We start from the raw sequence: 18,665 nt of genomic DNA on the forward strand, positions 1-18,665 counted from the left end.
TGGAGTCCTTAAAATTTTGAGCGCTGTTGACTTGAAAAAAGTGATGATCATTTCCACCATTTATTACAAAAGCAGGAATAATCATTTGAGGCGAGGCATTTGCAGGAAGTTAAAGCTCTGAAAAAACTTCAGCTTTACAAATGCTACTTCCGCGGCGTGGACCTTGTGTGTGATCGTTGTTTCTCTCGTTCGAATGAGCTACCATTTAGCGCTCAAACAGGATGGCGGATTTTCCAGACGAGTGCCTGAGATTTGCGGTGAGAAGCTCTTTCAAAAGTATGCTAATGACTCTTCGCTAATTGCTTACCATTGGGTTCCCTTGGCTCCTGGCCCTGTTGACGTCTGGCTGCCGTACCTGTCTTGCAAGAATTGGGATGTATTTTTGATGTGACATTATTAATGAATATAAAACAATGAAATGATTATTAGAGTTATTTTGTGATGTATTCATTCATGAAATAATTGATTTGACATTTGGACTGTTTTGCTGCCTCTTTTCTTGGAGGGGGCAACGCCGTGAAATACATCACCGATTGAATATTTACTCCGCATTCACTCGCATTACAAAAAGCCCCCCCAAATTGCAGATTCAAGTTTCAGCGCAAAATTTGAGTCATCCTTTTTTTTCCTGACGACTTTTTATTTTTCCCAGTTTTTTGACCGATTGGTATGCGCGACACAGTTCAGTTCATCCGCGCAAACTCGCACTTTCTTCCCAATCGTATGACATTAGAAGTGTTGTCGTGTTTTTCCGGTAAGACGCTGGAGGTCAGGCAAGCTCATTTAAAGAGCTTGAACTTGCGGAGCAGCTGCTGCACCGTTTCTTTGGGGTATGGCTTCAGGGCCAGACAGGTCGGTATGTTTTCGGGCTGCTCAATCCAAAGTTTATGAGCCACGCCGGCCTGGGTCAGGCTTTCGGATAAACCATGGAGAGCGGCCTCATCTGGAGCCTGGAGGACACAAGAAGAAACAAAGTGCTGTTACTTTCATCTTATATTCAACTAATAATGCAACTTTAACAATTTCCAGTAGTCAAAATGATATTTTTTGTTTACAGTGAATTTGACTACATCATTTTTCATGTAGAAATAAATCCTTTAAAAACGCATTTTGCCACTTGCCTTCGACTGAAAATGACATCACATGTGCTCAAGGCTCCGCTTCCAAACATCGCATGACCAAACCCAGAAAAAAAAATGTGAGCACCAGTCAAAATAAATTGTTAATGAACTTCAAACTATCTTTTAAGAAGTATAACGTAAGAAAAAATAAATAATTTGACAAACTCTTGACTAGTTTTTGGTGTTACTACGGTCCGGCTAAAGTTTTACACCGCACTTATGAGCCCTTCATACAAACATGGAATACATGAAAAGAATATAATGCGCAATGTAGCTTTACGACAAGCGGCCTCAAAAACAATACATTATATTGTGGCGAGGCGAAGAAACCACAAGTTGCTGTGCTAGTGGAGATCTTTACTCTTCGCATGCTATCACAAAACTGATACAACAAAGTCCAAATCAGCAAAGACAAAGCCAACAGGTTCAAATGATTATAGCAACATGCCTACCGGGTGAGAGACATGGTCCTAGTGCCCTCCAAAATATTTCCAATGTAACAAAAATGACAACAGTTGTCACCGAACGACACATACTAAACTGCAAATGTGTGAAAAAAAAATCGATTAAGTGGTAAGCCCAGTATAGACGTGTTTTAAAGGCTATAATTTCAAATGGAATAATAGTCCAACGGAGTTCGGTGGGACTCACGTCGAGCACCACTTTGTGCATGGAGTCGAGTTGCGCCAGGTAGCTTTGCGTGTCCCCGTCTGCATAGTTCAGGTGGACGGCGGCGGTGGCGGCGTGACAAGCCTGCGTGATGACGGCTCCCATCGGCCACGACAGCTTGTGGATCAGGTCCGAGCGGACCACGACGTATTGGACCAGGCGGCCCGAGGAGCCGGCGGATCCGGAGGCGGCCATTTGTTTTTCCGCAGCGTGTATATTTACCTTCCGGGTCAAATAATGGCCTCTTGGTCAACGCCATGGCGATGTTGCCATCTAGCGGCGTTTTACTGAAATCGCAAGTCCATTAATTTCTTCTGTTGTAATCTACGTTGATTGAGGTAAAGAGAAACACACAAATAAATGTCACAATAATCGTTTATTAAGCATACACATTATAATATAAATATAAAATGCTATTTTTGCTCTTAAAATCGGTGAGACATCATTGTATCTGTGTAGAGACAGACAAGCATACAAACAAGAGTTTTGTAGTCTACCAAAAAAGATAACCATCTTCTTCTATCACGAGGATGGCGCCCCCTAAAACGCACCGACTGATCTGGCGTCTAACAGAAAAGCAGCCTTTTCGTTTCTTTTGATTATTATTATCATTTGATATTTTTTTTTTTGGAACACACAGAGAAGAGCAACAAGGACCTCTAAATCCCACACAGGTCTACTTCTCACTTGGAGTCCAAAAAGGAAAAAAAAAACAAAAATAATAATAATGCTGGCAATGATAAGAATGAGAAACAAACCAAAATATCCAACGTAGATGGCGGCATATCAGTGATGAGCATTTATTCCATTTTCTTGATTTCAAGATGCAAATGTCATTTTGAGTTTGAACTCCAAATCTTTTATATCCGTATTAAAGGCCCTGTAAAGTGAATTTGGAAATGTGTTTCAAGACTTTTTGCACGAATGACGATAGCCTATCAAGAGCGTTTTGCTTGTAAGTTTTTCATGATTTTTCAAGGGGGCGCGGTTAAATGACGCGCTAAGCCAAGTGACATCCCTTCGCTGCTTGACTGCGAAAAATAAAGCGGAAGCATCATTTTACATATTTGACAAAAAAAATTTAGGGGGGGCAAGGATCCTCTCTGTGCTGTATCAAATTTAACCCTTGAGCGCTATTTTGTCCAATTCTTTGATCCTCACATCAAATGCATTTCACATCAAAGGGAAAGCATTGAAAGAAGACCCAGGGAGCTGAAATTTCACCCACACGATGACAACATGTTAAAATCCAAAATGGCACGGCCACTTAGCTATCACGCTACTGCAGTGCTTCTCAATTATTTTTTTTGCAAAGTACCCCCAAGGAACGAGAAAACATTTCACACCCCCTACTTGCTACGGTAACAGTAAATGAGATCTTTATTTATGAAAATTATACCCAGATTTGTATCATTTAAGAATAAATAAATACATTTCAATAAACTTTCAGCAAGTGTTTTTATAGGGTTTGTACAGGTTACACCTTATTATGAATCTGAGAGCGCTACTGCACCATCTGGAGCTGTGGATGTGCAATTACACTACATTGCGCTGCAGTAAGTTTTGCTACGGGCTACCCCACTTTTTGAAAAGGACTGCTAAAATTCTGCGAGAATAATGTGTCAAAAATTTGCACAAGGATTGCACAAGTCCATTTTCACTTTACAGGGAATTTACGGTCCATGTACTCGTACATTCTTTATCCTCAATAGTAAGACAATTCAGAGCACAAGTATAACAATGGTCTTACTAGTAACTTTTTTTTTTCCATGATTTGACATTTTTGGACACTTGCAGGACAACTTTGGCATACTAGTTGGACAACCACATTTTACTAGTGAGACAAAACCACTAGCGGTATTTTGGTCCTACTAGTAGAGTCCAGGAGCTACTAGTGCATGGCACATGTCTACTAGTTTGGCCTAGCACAGTAGGTTACCATTCAGGGTTAATTAGTTGGCCAAAAGTGGCACTAGTAGTGGGAAAATGTTACTAGTAAGACACAGGTGTTCTTTTAAAAGAACACACCAGTAGCTTGAATGACATCATCTTTTTTTTTTTTTTTTTACAAGCTGCCAATCATATATTTCATATGATCTCTCATCTTTATTTTTTAAAACAATATAGCAAACAAACGTTTTCTCTCTTTTCTTTTTGTTCTATTTGAAATCCAGACATTTTTTTTTTAAAGTTTGGCTGACATGCTTCTGAATCCTGGTGTGTTTTTTTTTTTTTTCTGCAGGTTCATGTGTGTGTTTGTGTGTGTGTTTGCGTGTACGTTTGTGTTGTCAATCAAAAGGAAAAGTACTGAGCGAACCACTCTTGCCGCTGAGCTTCCGGTAGGTCGATGGCCACGTCTTTTGTTTCAGGAGGGCTGCAGCAAAGAAAAGAAAAGGTGACGGAAATAATTACAGAAGGCTATGCCATCGCAACTGTGGGCCAAATGGTAAATATTCGTGGAATACACGGACAAATGTTTCATTCAAAAATGAAGATTTTGCTGAGAAACATAACCATATATGTCTATGGTTAAAACTGTAGGGGAAGGGTCAATTTTAATAATATAATTGTATTGTATTAAAAGTAAAAATGTTTAATTCATAAAATGAAATAAAACCAACACAGAAATGATAAACAGTTTAAAAAATAAAAATAAAAACATGTGGACCGAATAGTGTTGTAATGCGGTTTTCGTCCAGCGGAGGGCGACACACCCCGTTTAACATTTAAGCCTAATAATGTCATGACGAGACATTATTTCATCATCATTTCGCTCATCATTTATGCATTTTTGACACTTTTCAGTGGGTTCAAACTATTCCCTCGCGTGCACCTAGTCATATTTTAAGATAAAAGTGCATATTTGAGAGTTGTATTAAAATTAATGAGGTGAGTGAATGATTCAGAAAAGAGGGGAGTCGAGAGAGAGAGCAATGGGACTAATCTTTTAATTCGGAGTGGATGCATTCTACTGTAAGTGACCTCATACTGTCAATGCTGAGTGAGTGAGAGAGTGTGTGTGTGTGTGTGTGTGTGTGTGTCCTTGGATTTTTTTACACATCCGGTTACAAATCCCGTTTTTTTTTAGGTGTTTTTGTTTTGTGGGGAGGTTTTGTACTTCTGGGGACAATTTTTTGGAACCCCACAAGTTTGGACCTCATTTTAAGGGTCAAGACTTGCTTTTTAGAGTGTAGGTTTGAATCGGATTTTTGGTTGATGTTAAGGTTTGAGATAGGATAATACTTGTGCTGGTTAAGGTTAGAGTCGGGGCAAAGAAATGAATTACGTCAACGGATGTCCTCACAAAGTATAGCCATACAAACGTACCGTCTGTGTGGGGGACCTTTTGCACTTATGGGGACCATTTTGGTGGACCCCACATATTGAGACCTTTTTGAGGTTCAAGACTTGCATCATTTAGAGTATAGGTTAAAATGTGATTTCAGTTGAGGTTGGGGGTTGCTTCTCAATTATATTTTGGCAAGCCCCCCCAGGAAAGAGAAATATTTACTATAATTATACCTAAAACTGTATCTTTTTTTATATTTTAACATTAACAAAAGAAGAAAACAATATAAATCAACTTTCAACAACCGTTAATCATTTTTTTACAGTGGTTATTGGGGTTACAGCTTAGTCTAAAAGAGAAAAAAAATAACCAAGTGCATCAAAGTGTCTGAAAAAAAAGATGAAAAGTCTTATTTTATTGCATTTGCTTGTCACATGAAAAAAACAAAGCCTTTTCCCTGGGGTCATCCGCGCTCCCCAAAATTTAATTGATAAGCACTGGCTTTGGGTGCGAGATAAGTGCTAGATAATCTTTTATGATGATTAAGGTTAGATTTAGGGGCTGCGAAATGCATTCTGTAAATGGTGTGTGTGTGTGTGTGTGTGTTGGACAGGGCATGTGGGGTGAGGACCATGTGGGTAAAATAATACTGTACGCATAATACAGCCTACTGCGCATTTATATTATCAACAGCAGTAGTTCATTCATTTAGCTCCGCCCCCTAGAATTGGTATTTTGCATTCCTTAACACTAACAACGAAATATGAAAATAAAACTTCATATTAATTGGTCTTTTTTTCCCAAATTCTCTCAAATACGCATTCTGATGTGATTTCAAATTCCCCACGCATGCGCTCTACGTACTTCACGACGCGGCAGCGCTAACATGCAGTTGCACAGACAACAGCACATACATGCACACGCACACGCTTGTCGCCTTCACGTGTTTGCGGGCATGCAAATGCGCACGCCGTGTGATCATCTTCACGTCACGTTAATGAACAGCCTTCCTGGTTGAAATCATCAAAAGCCGCCAAAGGCCCTAAATTGGCAAAAATAACCTTTGATGGGTGAAAAATGAGGATGAGACAACAAAACCAGTACGACAACAGCAACGACAAGAAATGAAAAAAAAAAAACAAACAAACATCAAAACGTACAGACAAGCATGCTCCTTTTGCATCCCAAAGCCATTCTTTGATGCCTCCTGCCAAATCACAGCAAGGAGCAAACCCCGCCCATCAACAGCAACCATCCAATCACGTCTTGGTGACGTATTTTTGACATTTTTTTTTTCCCGCTCTTCAAGTTAAAAAAAAAGTCTATTTGAGGTGAGGCATTTATTTTTTAAGTGAAATTTATGAGAAAGGAAGCCGTCATTTTGAAGGAACGGTGACATAACATGTAACTGAGTGCTATATCTCTCAAAGCAGGAAGTACCGGGAATTTACTAGAGAGGGGGCATTTATTTTTCGAGGAAAAGTGACATTTATTCGAGAAGAGGCCATCATTTTAAAGGAATGGTTAAATGACATGTAACTGACTGCTGTAGCTCTCAAAGTAGGGAGTCATAGGAATTTACTCGAGAGGAGGAATTTATTTTTACGCCAAGTATTTTGATGAAAAGTTTACATTATTTTTAGCTGTATTAGTTTTCCAATAGTAGTCATTTTGCGAAAGGTGAGGCATTTAATTGATACGTGTTTTTTCTCAAGCGAACAGATTTCTCGGCAGCGCTTTCCAGTATGTCTCTTTTTCAGATGGGAATAAAGCATTTAAGCGAGGCATTTATTTTATCAAGGCGCGCCGTCAAATCGAGCGGAAGGCGTCATTTCATGAAACGGGACACAAACCGCATCGATGGATCGGTTGGACCGCATATTTCAAACGTAATCCAGGCCATGGCGTAAAACGACTTCTTTTGTTTACGTTTGATTTCGCGGCGCTGTTTTCCCGAACGCGGCCTCGCTTTGGAACCGATGACGTAAAACGTTACCCCGAAAGGCCGCCGGGGAGAGCGGGACGGTCCGATGTACTTTGGGGGGAATCGAGCCTTGTGATTGGATGATTTTCGAGCGGCCGCCGCCCACCGGGCCTGAGACGTTCTCGCTCTCACCTCGTGAACTTCTTGGGTTCTGTGGGAGGGGTCGGCGGCGGGGGAAGAGGTTTGTTGGCGTTCAGCTCGAGGTGATGGAGGAGGAGGGGGGAGCGGGGGAGGGGTTGGAGGCGGCCCGGCTGGGCCGGGGGCGGCGGCGGAGGCGGCGGCGGCTGGGGCGGCTGCTGCTGCGGCGGCTGCGGGCCGCCCCCGGGGCCCGCCGGGCCCGAGCCGGCGGCCTCCGGAACCCTGAAACCGGCGGAGGTGCCGAATCTGCTCGCCGCCGCTTTCTCATTCTTTCGCTTTTGCTACACAGAAAGAAAGGAAAGGAGGGAGCACGGGGGAGACAAGGGGGAGGTTTCGAAGCAAAAAATCAGGCTGAAAATAATCCCAAAAGGTTAAATGAATGAAGAAAAAGGGAAACGGAGGAAAGGCCCCAAAGACGCCCGAAGATCGCCCCGAGCTCGCCGCCGCTTCGCCGGGCTTTCCACACCAAAATGGCTTGGAAAGCAAAGTGAGACGCTCGGAAAGGACGCACGCAATCACGCACGCGACAACACACGACAAAACCAAAACAAAACGCACAGATACACTTTAATGATGAGCATGCACTGGAACGATGAATGACACTCCCCCCGGGTACCCGCAAGTCTTTGCAATTCTGAACTTTACATTTGGATAAAGAAAAATGGTCTCAAGAGCAAAAGCGATGAAAATAAAAAGTTAAAGAAGAATTCAAAAGTATCACATACAAAGGTAAAAACATTTAAAAGTAAAGTATCAAGTCAAAGAAAGTACAAAATAAAAGTAAAACCAAATACTTCAAAAGTACAATTTAGAATAAATTAAAATCAAAAAGGTAAAAATATATAGATAAAAAAATAAATAAAAAGAAAAAATGATTAAAATTAAGTGGAAAATACAAAAGAGGTTTAAGTACTGTAAAAAAAAAATAAAACATATTTTACAAACTATTTGGATGTATATGTAAGTTTTTTAGGCCTTCATTAAGATCAGAGGGGAGAAAAACTTTATATGTATGAATAGCTATGATACGATGAAATATTTTGAGGGGCGAAAGTCATCAATCAATAAATAAATGAAAAGAAAACACAAGCCATGTTAAAATAAAAGTAAAAAGGAAAAGCAAAAAAGAGACTTAGACTGTATAAAAAAGTCAAGGAAGCTGAAAAAATATTAAAGTTGAAGTTTTTAAAAGTAAGACTTAATATATTGTGTAATAAATATAAAAAATACCGTACAAGCAAAAGTGACAAATTATTAAGACGTGTGAAGCAAAACTAGATATTACAAGTACAATAAAAAAGTACAAACAATCCAATTGAGTGGAAGAGGTATGAACCGAAAGTAAAAAAAAAAAAAGTACAAAAAAAGTATGAAAAGTACTCATCCGAGTATTGGTAGCGTTTGAAATGAAAAGTTTGAAGTGAGATGGCGTGGCGTGCCGCACGTTTGCTCCTACCTTGATGAGCGGGTTGATAACGCCGACGTTGGGACTGGCGTTGAACACTTTGTTGAAGTTGCTCTCTCGGTTGACCAGCTCCAGCTGGTAGAACTTCTTGTCGTCCTGGACGGGCGGCAAACAAACGTCTCATTTGGCGCACTTCAACAAATGCCCCAGTTGCGCAACATGCGGACACTGACGCAAATGTTGGCGGGTATTTGCGAGCGCGATAAAGTTTTCAATGAAGTTTGAAGTTCAATTGATGAGTGCTGTTAAAATGTCAACGTTTCGATTCAATTCAATGTTATTGAAAATTATTTTTTTGTTGATTTTTTTCCCCAAACTAGTGCGCCTCATAGTGGACATTCATAGAAATGTGGTGTGATTCGACATTATTAATTCTGGTGATACAGTATCACTAGTGCTTGCAAAGTTGACTCAATAAACACTTCTCTGACAATTATTTTACTTCAAATGAATATTGAATTATGTGGGAATATCAACTTATCGAAATGACAGCTTGGCCAGCATTTACATACAAGGTTGACAAAACAATAATTAAAAAAAAAAAGAAAAAAACGAATAAATACATACATGAAAAAAAACACAAAATATAAGTGAACAAACTAATTTTTTTAAGATTCAATTGCGTGTGAAACAATATTTATTAATTAACCATAATAGTTTAGAAATGACAGACTGGCCAGATCATTTTTAGATGTTCGAAAAAAAATGTAAATATTGCATTTTATAATGATATAATTATATATACAATTACATTGATAACATTGATACATTAATTTTTTTTTAATGTGAGACATACCACCAACTTCTTGACGAGCGATTCCCTCTCGGACACCATTTCCTTGAGCTCGGCGATCATCTGCAGATCTTCGGGGCGACTTTCCCTGTTCCGGAACTTCTCCTCAGTGCCTTCCAGCCTGTCGCGTGAAAAAGAAAAAAATGAAACCTGCAATTCACCTAGCTTACAATCAAAATGGCCTTAATGCAAAACCCATTAAAATAGATTTCATAGCAAAAACCGACGCTATGTTTTCTTGGCCATTTCCTGGCAAAAATCAATCAAGTGACGATAAACGGGCGTGAAATGCAGTTGTAGTCATGCGTTACGTAAAAAGCTAACAGTCGATGGCACTTGAAAACCCCGCTAAAGACGCTCGCCATTTAAATGTCACTGGTACGGAAAAACGCTTGAAAATCATCAGCAGTGGCCTTTTTAGAACCATATCAAGCAAAATGCAAATGTTGCACTTCCAAAATGGAAGAGAGTGACAGCGGAGTACGTACAAAATCTGCAAGGCCGAGATCTTATCCTTGAGGACCTCCTGCGCCTTGTTGAAGTCAGCCAGCATGTTGTGCGTCTCTCGGCTGTGGGTGGCGTTCAACTCCGACGCGTCCCGCTCGTGGCGCTTCTGCAGCTCCTGCTCGTGAGCCCTGAAAGCGTAAGATGCCTTCTGCTAGCATCGTGCTAATACATAGCAACAATTCAAGTGCCATCCGACACTACTCAAAGGCAGATATTCTTTATCCTCTCTCGTATCTTCCTACTATGCAATTCAAATACCGTATTTTCCACACTGTAAGGTGCACTGCATTATAAGGCGCATAGAATAGAAGTCACACTAGCAGCTGGAGATGCAGAAGAATGCGGAATGTCAACCAAACAATTAGAAAAGTCGGTCAAACTTCAATCACAAATTAGGAATAAAGATGATTTGTGGAAAGTACTGAAAAAATACCCATGATTAGGTCAATGCCAAGACCAATCAAGAGTTTAAAGGAATATGAGTAAATTAAATATTAAACTCATTCTTTAATCAAATTCCAACCAAAAACCGTCAAATGCATTGTTTTGTTGGGTTATTTTATAAACAAAAACCCGCTTTGTTTGCGCCTGGTCCCCATATAAATTGCTTCAAAATTGGAGCATATATAGCATATCAAAATTTCAAACAGGGGGTTTAACTGTAAAAAATATATTTATAACTGAAATGCAGAGATAAAAATTGAAGAATTCACATGGTGAGGAAGTTATTTTATTTTTCGTGCCCCAAAAATAAAAACCCGTATAAGGTGTACGGGATTATTAGGTGCACTGTCAGCCTTTTAGAAAATTGAAGGTGAGCCTTATAGTGCGGAAATTATACTTATTATACTTGCGTAATTTTTACTTTTTATTGTATTTGTAATATTTAGTTCAACTTTACTTTTAAAGCGTCGTGAGCCTAATTTTGGCCATAATAGAAGCTAATAGAAATAGAAATAGAAAGCTTGTTTTTCAAGTTACTGCCCGTATAAAACTATCGCGAGCTAAATTTCTTGATTAAAAAAAAAATATTTCCACGTTGGAAGCCGGTACAAATAAATAGCAAATCAGCGTCGGTTGATCTGATACAATATGCAATTAAAAGGTAAATATGGCGTGTGATATATCACCTCGTTATGTTGGCACTTCCTGAGGAACGCGAGTCATTTCCTCATGCTCTCCTTTCATTCATTTATTTTATTATTAACTATTTTTAGCTCTCTCTCGCACACGCGCACACACACACACACACACACATCTGTTATGTAACGGACGCATGCTGTGCACGCACACACTTCAACGGGAAGCAGACGGATAAAGAATTTCCTTGTAGCCCTACCAAAGGTTCTAGATGCCTGACACCGGCAATGCCAAACACACAACAGAATGCAAATATAATAAGCTTTTGTCGTTTTATTTTGTTCATATTCAATTCGTGGTTAATACATAAAATGATGTTCTTTTCATGATGTTCTAGAAGGTGGACTTCTTTGGAAGGAAAATATGGGCATTATTTTTAATGTTATTGTTATTACCGTATTGTCTCGTTTGATAAAACTACCTTGTTAGTTTTTGTACTTTAATGAGTGGGTGTGACACAATCTCCTTTGCTCTTTTAGACGCTTTCACAAAAAGCGATGACATTGATGTAACTGGAGACCAAGCAGTAAATCAATGTATTTTCCTAGCTCTGATTGGCTGTATTCGTGGCACATTCCTAACGTGCGCGCCACACCGAGCGCGCGGCGAGTACGCCACTCGATCCAGCGAGAGCGAGATTTGGAGCGAGCAGTTTTTTATTTCTGTGCTCGTCGTTGCGCATGTTACCTGATCTGCTGGTTGGCCTCGCTGCGTATCTTGAGGACCTCTTTGCCTTTGAGCTCGAGCTCCTTTGTGAGGCTGCTGATGTTCTCGTTGAGCGTGTGGATTTGGTGGTCCAGCTGAGCAATGTGCTTCTTCCTGCGCGTCACCTCCTCCTGCAAGTCAGCCACGCGACCCAGAAGCTCGCGCTCCTGGCGGGAAACAAAGATGGTTTGGTTACCGTGACAAACGCTTTCAGCCAATCGCGGGTCTGGAGAAGATCGTTCGGAGGAAAAGACAACAAAGACGAACATCTCAGAAATCGTACTGAATTATGCGGGAATATTAAATGATACAATTGACAGCTTGGGCAGCATTTGCATACAAAGCTAACAAAATAAATAACAAAAAAATCAAAAATCTTTAATAATTTACAGACAAAATAAGAACACAAAATAAAAATGAACTATAAAAGTGAACAATAATACAAATTTTTGTTTGAAATAAATTGAGTGTGTCACATTGTTTTTTTTTAAATATTTTTTGATTTTATTATTTTGTCATATCATAAACATATTAAATATTATTTTATTATTTATTACAATAATTATTTTAATTGATTGTATTATTTTATTATGTCATATGCATATTAAATCTTTATTATATTATTATTTATTATTAAAATTTATTGATTATGTGCTGTTTAAGAAATTCTTATTATTTAAATTTCAAATTTCCATTGTATTAGCCATAATATTTTGACAGACTGGCCGGATAATTTTTTTGATGTGGTTAAAAAAAAAAATGTAAATATTACATTTTAATAATAATACAATACTATAATTACAGTTAATAGTAAATTATAGCAACACAAAATGACAAAATATGACCTAAAAATCAATAATTAAAACATTTAAAAAATAGACTAAAAATACAAAATGGTTCTAAAATCAAAGGTATTTTTTGGAGGAATGTTTTGAAAAATACACATATTTTGGAAACATTGGCTTCATACTTGCTTGGGTAATCAAACCCCAAAGATGCTAATGAGATGTTGACTTTGCAAGCAGACGCGCTGGCAGATGAGACATCTGCTCGCTGGATCGGAACCACTTTGCCTTTCCGACCCACAAAACATTAATGAGCTCCTTTCCTCACATCTTCTTTTTCCCATTTTACCCACGTCTTGAAAAAAAAAAAAAAAAAGAAGCTTCAATTATTCATCCAATGAGGATATCCGCCAATCGCTTGTCCCATTTTGCCGAAAATAGAATTTCAACTGATTGTCCAATTCATTTGCCACATAAGCGAATGTCATCCCATGCAAAACTGCATCAAATGCTGTGTGTGTGTGTGTGTGTGTGTGTGTGCGTGCGTGCGTGCGCGTGCGTCCTTCATTAAAAGGCCTTGAAATAGCTCCGAACGCCCACGCTGTGATGACAAAAAATCAAGCATGTTATTTGAAAGATGCGCTCTCATTAAAGGCAACCGACGGGCGGGCGCAGAGCCCAGGGGCCAATTTAACACATTTATGCAAACGCCATTTGTCCAATTAGCACTTGGGAAAACAAACACGCACGTAAAACGGAACGCAAAAATGCAAAGAAAAAAAAATGAATTCAAATGCGCCGCGTATGTTGTAGTGACGGTACCTGGAGGCGGCTTTTCTCCACCGTCTTTTCCAGTTCCTTCTTGGCGGCCGTCACTTCCTGTTGGTGGTTTTGTCGAAGGTGCTCGATGGCCGAGGCGTGGATGTGGTTCAGTTCCGATCGGAGGGACGCTGCGATGACAGGGAGCAAAAAATAAACAAAGAAATATACAGAAAACCAAGATCGAATGGATGCTGGCCTCTATGCTAACTTCTCATAGCAACGCTATGGCGTTTTACATTATATGTTAGCGTTAAGCTAAAGAACCTCTGTAATACGGTGTGCGTTAGTGTTTACATATACAATTTTGGATTCTTTTGAAGAGCCACCGAGTGAAGAAACACACACACATTTGTACGTCTATACTTGTGAGGACATCCATTGACAAAATGCATTTCTTAGCTGCAAAAAATTACTTAACTCCGTAATCCAACTCAAACCGAAAAGCAATCCTTGACCCTTTAAAATAAGTCTCAACAAATAAGGATCAGCCTATACGTCCATAATGTCCTCACTAAGTTAGTAGAAAATCAACCCTCAGAAGTATAGCCGTACAGGAACACACGCTAACCCTAACCTTAACCATCGGAAATGATTGCCTAACCCAATTTAAAGCTATACTCAAAAACACAGGTGTTAAATGAATGTCCTAATAGCTCCCAAATGTCCTGACAATGCCGGTAGAACACTACAACCGGTTCTCACAAGTATAGCCATACAGGAACACACACACACACAGACATAAACCAAAACACTATTAGCTTAACACTTGAATTTAACGCCGTAAAGAGTAAAGGCGAGGAACTAAGAACTGGCACACATACTGGAAAGAGGAAGTGGAAGGCAGGATAATAAAAAGGAGTGTGGGGCGAGAGACGGATGGTGCTGGCGTTGTGGCTGTCAGGTGCACCAGCGTGAAGGTTAATGGAGGAACATCCGTTAGTGCTGCCGCTTCCTGTTCAACGCGCTCGGCACAGTCTGGAATGGCCCCTCTGGGGGGACGGGGCTCCGGCGTGGGCAAGCCCTTACACTCACTTGAGTTACATATATTTTATATATATATTTTATATATATATATATATATATATATATATTAGGTGCCATGGTGTTTTGGTAATTGAGTGCGAAAGGAAATGATCACAGTAATTCCTTACTTGAGCACTTCATTTAGTAACTGCCGTTTTTAGACCCTTTAGGCAAACACTTGATACAAATTTGAAAAAAAAAATATGAATATAAGCACCTGGGATTGAATAAAAACTAAATGACTAAAGAAAAAAAAACAGTAAAAAGCAAAGGTTATTAATTAATTGAATGAGTAATACTGCTTGTAATCTGTTGCAACGGAACTGATATTTCAAGACAAGCGGCGCAGCAACACATGTAGACAGAAAGCAGATCAACACTCAATTTTCAATATCTCAAATAATAGGCGTAAATAATGAAACGCCTGAAAGGGGCGGTGCAGGTACGTACCCAGCATGGCCTTGCCCTCATCCTCCAGCTCGAAGCGCAGCGTCTGCAGCTCCTGCTCGGACTGCTGCTTGAGCGTGTCCACGGTGTGCCGGTGGGCCTCTCGCAGCGACTGCAGCTCGGCGTGGTGATGCTGACGGAGACGCTCCTCCAGCTCCTGTTGTCAAGTTCACGCATTGACTGACCGACTAAAAGTCCAGGCAAATGTTCCTCATCCTTCTGCCAGCGCATAAAGGCGTCGGGGTGGAAAAGTACTAAAGCACGTGATTACATTAGGTAGTAAACTCCTAAAATACTTGATTACTTTCGATGATAACGTAAATGATAACTTTAGCTTACGTAAATGTGAAATATGTCTTTGGAATTGAATGAGTTAAAATTTCCACCAGAAGGAAATGTGAAGACGCTTTTTATTCAGGCTGGAGATGAGTGAGGTGGAAGATAATAACAATGTGATGGCCGCTCCTCGCTCTGCTTGGTGGAGTGATTTTTTTTTCCCGCTCTTTTTTATTGCTCCCGAGGTGCAACTCCCAGCACTGCGGATACTGCACAAATGCGCTCAGACGCAGTGTGAAAGGTAACCTAGCTTTTTTTGCGTTCACAATTATAAAGCACAAAAACGATTTGTTTTCATTCCATCTGCATCAAAGTAACCGTTGTTGAAATATTCATAATTATCGTAAAGTCTAAATAAGTTTCCATTAGCATTCTCATGATTTTTTTTGCATTATAAGTTAGCATTAAGCTAGCATACTTATATATACGTGATTTGATTTTTTTTTTGTTGGTGTGTTTTATGTGTCTGGTGTACAGTAAACATCTAGAACCAATCAGAATATACACAGCTATATACAGTATAGCATTAAGCTAGTTGGCTATTTTGGCATTGAAAAATATGTGATTTTTTTTTGGTAATCATGTAGATTATAAAAACATATTATCTGAAATAAATACAATATAAATAAACAACATTTTTGCCACTGCTTTTTGCTTAAATTCAATGGTGTGTGCATCTTGGCCACTTGGGGGCGGTGGAACGTAAATATACAGGGATGGGAACTGTAGAGCAAGTAATGTGAATGATTCTTTGCAGAGGATAAAGAATATATGCATTTTCTAGTGCGTCATGGCCACTCGGGGGCAGTATAACATAGATATTCAGATGGAAGTCATACTACGACTAAAACGAGTGGTTCTTTGCAGAGGATAAAGACTAAATGCATCTGTGATGTTTCCCATTATGAGTTAGCATTACTCTAATTGATTTAAAGGCAAAAAGACGGGACTCTAGAATGTGTAATTTTATTCTTTCGTGTTTACTTTTACAGTAAACGGCATCTTGAAAAACTCACAAGTCAGATCGCTCGTATCTCAAGGCACCACTGTTTCTTTTTCCCACTATTTATCCAATGTGAAACATTCAATTGGACCTGAAAAAAAGTGTCATGCGGAACCCGCTTAGTTTTTTTTGCCCGGCAACACATTGACGTCGTAATGCAGTTCCATTTAATGATTGTAACGCAAGCGAGGCAATTTAGCGTCGGTGTTTGTGGAAATGAGAGCGCGAGCGTGGGAGGAAAGAAGAAGAAAGAAGGTGTTTTATTTATCGCTCCTGTTCTCCGGCCGCGTAATGACGTTTGCATAAAATCCCGCATTTAAATATGGATGCCTGTGTGACTCAGTGCACATTTTCCACTCTGGGAGATGATGAATAAAAAGAAAGGACGCCGTTTCCCGACCTGAAGCTTTTTCCGTAATTACAGCCGTTGACGCAATATGCTGCCAACGGAGCCTTTCGCATACTGGGGTGTGGGCGGACGGGGACAATGCCATCAGAATGGAAAATTCATTTGTCAAACTAAAATGATAAAATCGTGTTGTGTTTTTGCGTTGGCTATGACGACTTCCTGTTTCTTGGAGGGTGATTTATTTTTAGCTTTTTGCGTATTCCAACATGTCCTCCTCAGATTGTTTGTGCTCTGTAATTCCATGGAGAAGACATCCATGTTATTAGGTTTGTGGACACAAATTAACACTTGTTACAATTACGAAACAAATAATGGAAATTACTTTGATATTTTTTACGATATCGTATAATAATCAAAGGGAAAAAACATTGGGGAACTGAATTTGATAGCATTTGATTAAAACGTGTAAAATTTCAATGCAACACCCTTACCGGTGCACTCTTAATTACCTCAGATGGAGACATAAGTTTGACATGATTTTCTCAGTTTTAGTAATATTCCTGTTTGTGAACAAGGATGGACTCGGACGTTGGTTCAGTCTGCTGGCTTCATCTATTGGAAATAACGCCGTAATAACCTCAGCTAACACGAGGCGCTGTTGCCGCAACAGGCAAAAAAAATTTCAAATTTCTAAGTTACCGTTCTTAGGACACACCCTAGCCTTCATTTTTAGGGAAAAAACTGCGTGTTATATTTGGGGAATTTAGGTATTTATGATGTATTTAGGCAATTATGTTGAAAATTTTTGTCACATATCTGACCGCCCAAACTAACTTAAGAATCATTGAAGTTTGAGTAGCTTACCAACCTTGATATCGCGTTGGCGCGCATGCTCAACATCCTGCAGGGCGCAGCACTGAGCCTCGTGCAGCCGCTGGTGGCGGCGCTGGTGCTCCGTCTGCAGCTCGTCCAACTGCGTGCGCAGGTGCTCCCTCTCCTGGCTGAACTGCTGCTGAAGCTGCTGCAGCGACGACTGCGACTGCGACAACTGCATCTCCAAACTCTGCTTCAGCAAGGAAATCTGAAACACAAATGTGCTTTCATGCTCATTTATGCAGCAGAGAATCACCGATGGGAATCCCAGTGATATATTTTTATGTTTTTCAAGGACCTCAAAAATCAATCCCAGGTACTTACCGTATTTTCCACACTACAAGGCTCAATGATTCAAAGAGTGGCTTATTTTAAAACCGTTTTCATATGTAGAGCACACTGCATTATAAGAAGCATAGAATAGAAGCTACAGTAGTGGCTAGGGTCGTGTTACCCAGCCAATAGATGGAGCTGCGCTAAAGGGAATGTCAACAAAACAATCAGATGAGTCAGTCAAACTTTTTTAACCTATTTTTGGAAAGTATGGGTTAGGGTTAAGGTGAAAAAATGGAAAAAAACACCATACCAAAAGTACATGATATTGAACGTCTGTACCCCCCCCGAATGCTTTGATTTCAGCAAAATCGGGATTCACCATGCCAAACATAAAGAAATACATCATTTTACTTTTTGTCACAAAATGCAATTTTAGTTAAACTGGCAGTAATACCAAAAAGGGGGAACAACAGAGTGTGCGATATCCGTCTCCAGTGTGTCTCGTATTGTTCCAAGCGGAAGGGGCCGCCGCGCATTGCTAATTCATCAGCACTTGAAAAGCAACTAAGAATAAAACATAAAAGCTGGATTATGTCACCACATACACACACACACACACACACACACACACACGCACACACACACACACACACACACACACACACACACACACACACACACACAGTTGCTTGTGTCCCAAATTTGGAGAATGTGCCGTGACTAAGACTCCAGTCGCGCGCAGTGTCAAATTGAGGGCTAGCATTAGCATTAGCCACACAAAAAGAAGTCTGTTGAGCTCAGTGCTTCTAAATTATATTTTGTCAACCCCCCCCAACCATGTTTTAATTGAGTAAATCCTTTTGCTACAGTGTATAAAATTTTCAACAAGCGGTGCAGCAACACATGTAGACAAACAATAACATACATTCTTCATCCTTTA

The 18,665-nt window shown here is 39.8% G+C and overlaps 2 protein-coding genes across 3 annotated transcripts in view; both read right to left on the bottom strand.

Annotated features, from left to right (window-relative positions):
- Nucleotides 1-44: 44 nt before the first annotated feature.
- On the bottom strand, nucleotides 45-2,013 carry ptrhd1 (peptidyl-tRNA hydrolase domain containing 1). Its single transcript, XM_088402790.1, has 2 exons — nucleotides 1,773-2,013; nucleotides 45-950 (listed from the first exon to the last, which is right to left on the bottom strand). The coding sequence occupies exons 1-2, from the start codon at nucleotides 1,983-1,985 to the stop codon at nucleotides 780-782; spliced, it is 384 nt and encodes a 127-aa protein (XP_088258916.1). The 5' UTR covers nucleotides 1,986-2,013; the 3' UTR covers nucleotides 45-779.
- A 134-nt stretch (nucleotides 2,014-2,147) lies between these two features.
- fam184ab (family with sequence similarity 184 member Ab) overlaps nucleotides 2,148-18,665 on the bottom strand; it is a 33,600-nt gene continuing 17,082 nt past the window's right edge. The window contains exons 14-22 of one of the 2 annotated variants that reach the window (XM_088402788.1): nucleotides 17,445-17,657; nucleotides 14,892-15,045; nucleotides 13,419-13,546; nucleotides 11,794-11,978; nucleotides 9,948-10,094; nucleotides 9,463-9,580; nucleotides 8,658-8,762; nucleotides 7,196-7,482; nucleotides 2,148-4,164 (exon numbers count right to left, since the gene is read on the bottom strand). In XM_088402788.1, coding sequence (XP_088258914.1) covers nucleotides 4,083-4,164; nucleotides 7,196-7,482; nucleotides 8,658-8,762; nucleotides 9,463-9,580; nucleotides 9,948-10,094; nucleotides 11,794-11,978; nucleotides 13,419-13,546; nucleotides 14,892-15,045; nucleotides 17,445-17,657 — 1,419 coding nt within the window. In that variant the 3' untranslated portion in view covers nucleotides 2,148-4,082. The remainder of the gene's footprint in view (nucleotides 4,165-7,195; nucleotides 7,483-8,657; nucleotides 8,763-9,462; nucleotides 9,581-9,947; nucleotides 10,095-11,793; nucleotides 11,979-13,418; nucleotides 13,547-14,891; nucleotides 15,046-17,444; nucleotides 17,658-18,665) is intronic. The other variant, XM_088402789.1, reaches the window with a different exon arrangement.

Source organism: Hippichthys cyanospilos, chromosome 20 (genome assembly GCF_059441005.1).
Source record: "Hippichthys cyanospilos isolate Australia breed blue-spotted pipefish chromosome 20, RoL_Hcya_1.0, whole genome shotgun sequence".
NCBI classification, from domain to species: domain Eukaryota; kingdom Metazoa; phylum Chordata; class Actinopteri; order Syngnathiformes; family Syngnathidae; genus Hippichthys; species Hippichthys cyanospilos.